We start from the raw sequence: 5200 nt of genomic DNA on the forward strand, positions 1-5200 counted from the left end.
TCCTTGCAATGATCGTTTTAAAATTTCATTAAATATTGTTCATTTTAGATATCATAATTATCCTTGAATTCAGGAAGGAATTAAACCTCAAATTATGTTAAATCTTTGAATCTTTTTTTAATTCAGGGAGGAGTTGAACGTGGACCTCATGTTCGCGTATGAACAATCGTAAAAAGCCAGAAGTGATTATATATAATGATTGTCTGATGAAACTATGTGTCGTATAATGGTTTCCATGGGCATTCAATAGACTCGTGTGTTAAATGTCTGACTGTGTGATCCCGAGAACGCGGCGATGTTCCGCGTTACGTGATAATAGAAAAGTAAACGTGAATAGAATAAAAGTAATGAAATAAATAAACATGCAAAATAGTAAAAATATGAAATAAATCTAAATAGCCATTACATACCATCTTCTTTACACAAATCAACTGAAATATATATTAGGTACATTTTATATGTGTACAATTTCATATCGTAGACAGATTACTTGATTATTTACAATTTATATGGTACGAATGAAATTCTAGAGAGATGGGAGAAGACTAGAGAAAGCAAAGCTATATTTATTTTCCTTCCTTTCCATTTTGGCAGCAGAGATGCGAGAGATACTTCTTCGATTATTCTCATATATTGTACAAAATTCGTATGAGTTCTAAAAACTTTTCGTTCTCTCGAGGTTTATCCTAATTTGATATGTTCAATATTTTTTATAGTGTGCAGCAGCTTGTGTTTTCTGGTACCATTCATCGTGTACTGGTTCGTTTTATACGCTTTCTAATGCAAAAATCAAGAAACAGAAGAGTCCACAACACAGATCATTCTTTTCCAAGCAAAAGAGATACTTTTCTGTATTTAATCTCAATAGACTTGAATTTTGAATCATTTTACATGATTATGAATTTTGCTTCTGGTTGTGAACCTTCTCTTACTAAATCGAAATCTCTGAATTAAAGCAACTTCTTTTGATAATTCGAATTACGTCGTACATTCTGTTTTCTAGACTTTCAGGAGTAACGTTCGATGGCAGCAAACAAAATGCAAAATAATTAAATCATCGCTAATAATATCGTCAAAGAATACCAACGAAATATAGCCAAGAAAAGTAATAAAAAAAAAAATATAGCAAGACAACTGAAACGTATGTACACAGTAGAAATTACAAATCAAACTTCTATACATATTGTATGCATTTTTGTTTCAGATTTATATATACGCACACGAGTATATAATGTACAAAGGAAGATTCAAGCGTCGTATCGATCTCACGATCACTTTTAAATAGCATTAAGCGATTTACATAATATTCTAAAGCAAATTCTCCAAGATAATATGAACGTCAAGAAACAAGATTATCTTGGCTAATAACACAGTCCTACTCTCAAACACATTTACATAATAAATATATATTTCGTATTTCTAACACTGCATTTAATCTCGTTGTCAGTTTTGATAAATTTGACATTATTCTTCTCAAAATTGTGACGTGCAAAGATCTCTAAGAAATAAATAATAATAATAATGTATTTCGATTTTTAAAGAAAAAATCATTTTTCGTAGAACTGTGTAATTAACATTTCCATTTTCATAAATAAAATTATGTACAATGAGAAATTAAGAATGTAAGCATTGATGTAATAATTATTTACATTTTTATTTCCAGTGTAATCGAGCGACATAAAAGAATCTGAAACTCCTCGAGTAACTTATTACTACATCTTGGAAAAGTTTCTAAAAGTAAAAAGCAATTTGACGAACTTTGCTACAAGCTGCTTCTAGTGATCGCAACTCTTTTTTTGTTAGCTTCAACGGTAGAGTAGATATCGCGACTTTGGAATTACTTCAAATTAGTTTTTAATGCGAGGCGAAATTTGAAACTTTAACTATCAACCTGAACTTATTATAATAAATGAAATTACAGTTTCAAACTGCATACGACACTGATTCTTTTTAAACAAATGAATTACAGTTACGATAAATAAATTCTAATTTAATAAAATTCTATTTATCAGTTTTAGAAATGCTAATTTACTCGGGGAAATATAAATGTATTCCAAGATTGGTTCACCAAATCAGGGGAAAAATCGTCTCGGTCGATTACGTCGAAAATAAATTACATCACGCTCGGAGAATTCGTTTTCGAAATGAAAAGAAAGTTAACGCCCCATTGAGAAACAAACGGTGGCTACGATAGGAATTGACGTATGGTGTCATTTCTCTAAACGACGAAAGCAAGCAACAAAGGAGAAGCAAGATTTTCGTCGTCTCATAAAACGAGACTCTGTGTCTGGATTTGGTACGTATTAAGGAAAACTGAATCTGCTTGAACCAATGTTATTTCCAATCGACATGAATAATACGTAAAAAATAAATGTCTGCAATTAGAGAAGGAAAAAAATATATGGTATCCAAAAATTGATTGAAATGATAAATAAAAGATATTTCAGACAGAAATACTTTTCGATATTAAATTATTGTGTGCACAACACGCGAGGTACTCGAAGTAAAAATTGAAATTGATCGCTGAACGTTTCAATAATAAAACAACAGTAATTCGAGCAGTTTCATTTTTTATTTGCCTGGAACACTGGTTCCAATTTTGAAGATCAGTCAAGAAATTAAACGTCGTTATTAAACATGTACGTATGTATGCGTGTGTGTACGTAAATGTATAGAAGCGTTTTAAGCGTAATTCGAAACTGCGTTAAAACACACGAATAATCACGAGCAACACTCACGATCATTTATAGTTATTTATTCCGCGTACAACTGAACGGCATTTAACATCGAGAAACACCGAGCAGAATTCGCATTCTCTGTTTGCATCCATCCACTGCCAAATTTCTCTGCATGATTTTATGATTTATTAAACGAACTATCGCGCGACGAATCGGTCGGCCACGGGCCACACGGAATTTCGCTTTACCCGAATCACCGCCTCTATTCTCTTTTTTCCCTGTATTCCCTTTTGCACTTTTATCGTTATTTTTATTATCAATCGGCCAAGTGAAATAGATTTATTGCACAGAATGCCTGAAACGTTTTAAGCCACGAACGAGCGACATATTATTAACAATATTAGAAAGGAAAGTTTTCCTGCTTGATAATTCAAAGTTCGACGAGATGTGAACTGAAAATCATTTAATAGCGAATTTAACTGCATTGAAAGAAAACTTGCTAGAAATATAATACTGTCACTTCACGAGAATCGTTTGCTAATGGCGAAACGTTCTAACCGCGGAAGAAGAGAAGCTTGCGTCTCTCGTAATTCGTATAGAGCCGATTTACCCGGGAATTCGATACACTATCGAAACAAGATGCATTTTCCGTGACTCACTAGGAAATGAGATGAATCTTTCGATTCAAATAATGGAGCGACTAGAATTAAAGAATCAGCATTTCAATTCGACTATCTTTGGTATTTAAATAAAAAATAGTAAATTAAAAATAGGATCGATTATTGACTTTGAAATTATTCCTTTTGCCCGGTGTTTAAAACTGTTAGAGTGATCTGAGCTGATCACGCTTCGCGTGACTCGTTAATATTTATTTCTAGGCGCTCCGGATTATTAAATGATCCGAGAATGACTGATACACGTGATCCAGCGGAAAATAGAATACAGAAGAACGAAATATCGAGTAGTTCGTCGGCGAAAAAGTTCTTTGGACATCGTAAGCAGCTAGGAACACCAACAACCAACGGCTATGTAGTAGCTACTGCCACTGAACTCGGCCAGATATGAAGCGGGGATCTTACCTTTCCCAACGGCGTCGACGGCTGCCCGGTCGGCGCTGGGTCCTTGATGTAGATGTTCCACGTGGCCACGCTGTTTATCGCCTTGTCCGCGGCGTAACACCTCCACAGGCACTGAATCAGCATCGCGGCCGCCGGTATCTGCCGGTTGAAGTGCTTCTGCCGTTGCTTCTGCTGAACCTTCAGCGCGAACCCCGAGCCCAGTATCCCCTGAAACCAGAATTTGAGCGCAAAGGGTTAAAAATATCAAATTTTTGCCTATTTTTCTCATTACTGATTTTGTCAACTGAAGGAAAACTTCAATTGACAAAATCAGTAATGAGAAAAATCACTTTTTCAGTGGAATAGAAACTTTTTAATTAGAATTTAAGAAGAGGGTTCTGAGACACTTAAGACAAGACGATTAAGGGTCGTGTAATAAAATGAGTGTCGTAAATGAAATCGTACTTACCGCTGGAAGTGCGAAGAAAGATATAGCGAACACGCTAAAACACGAGGCGACTATTTTCCCCATCCACGTCTGGGGGACAGTATCACCGTAACCAATCGTAGTCACAGTAATCTGTAAATGAGAATTTATTCGTACATGTATTAAAATTCGAATAACATTGCAAAAGAAATAAAAATCATTGCTATCAATTATATTAAAACAGGCGAGATTTTAAATCAGTCGAGCAACCGATCAATAAATGATTAAAATATTCAGCCGAAGGGACAATGGGAAACACGAGTAAAGCCAGAAATAAGACAAAAACAGCATCGATGAGCCGAGTGAGCGAGGCTAAATACAACAGGCGAGATTTTCAATCGGTGGGCCAATTTATCAATAAATTCCTGAGACGCGTGGCAGCACGGCGGGGGCTTCACTGCGGTAATTAACGTAAATCGAAAAACAACCTAATTAAAATTTCAATTCCGAGCCCGCAGCGGAGCGGTGCCGTCCCTTTTTTCCTCCTCTGTCCGCCGCCCGTCGCGGAAAATCCAACAGCGATTGAACAACGGCAATCGATACGGTCGACGTTGATCAAACCTGCGTTTAAATCCTCTGCCTCGGTCGTTTCGACGCTCGCTACCGGCGCCCCCGATTCTACAAACGGGGGCTGTAAATACAGACGTATTCCCGAGTGATTAGCGGTCGCCGCTCAATAAACATTCGTTTGTACCATCGGCTCGGGCTCGATTTGTTTTCAATGAATTTGCGGGGAATCGCGGTGCTCCAAATTACATTATTATCGGCGTTAATAGAAATCGAACGAGCTGAGCCGAGCGGTTGGCTCACGTATAACGCTGGGTGCCTTGGGTTACGATTAAACGACGTCGATATGTCGAATAATAATAAAATTCAGAGGTATGATCGTATAATTTCAAAGTACAATCGAATTTTATAGATTATCCAGTTGTTCTCAGATTTACCAGAACACGAGAATGGATTTAGAATTATTATAC

General features: G+C 36.2%; 1 protein-coding gene across 4 annotated transcripts in view; it reads right to left on the minus strand.

The window, feature by feature from the left end:
• LOC108631152 (potassium voltage-gated channel subfamily KQT member 1-like) overlaps positions 1–4335 on the minus strand; it is a 9732-nt gene extending 5397 nt beyond the window's left edge. For 2 of the 4 annotated variants that reach the window (XM_026818653.1, XM_026818652.1), the window contains exons 1-3: positions 4206–4335; positions 3758–3964; positions 411–431 (exon numbers count right to left, since the gene is read on the minus strand). In XM_026818653.1, coding sequence (XP_026674454.1) covers positions 411–431; positions 3758–3964; positions 4206–4268 — 291 coding nt within the window. In that variant the 5' untranslated portion in view covers positions 4269–4335. The remainder of the gene's footprint in view (positions 1–410; positions 432–3757; positions 3965–4205) is intronic. The other 2 variants (XM_026818654.1, XM_026818655.1) reach the window with 2 other exon arrangements.
• Between the last annotated feature and the right edge of the window lie 865 nt (positions 4336–5200).

Source organism: Ceratina calcarata, unplaced genomic scaffold, assembly GCF_001652005.2.
Source record: "Ceratina calcarata isolate Rehan_Ccalc_2016 unplaced genomic scaffold, ASM165200v1 scaffold821, whole genome shotgun sequence".
NCBI lineage: Eukaryota > Metazoa > Arthropoda > Insecta > Hymenoptera > Apidae > Ceratina > Ceratina calcarata.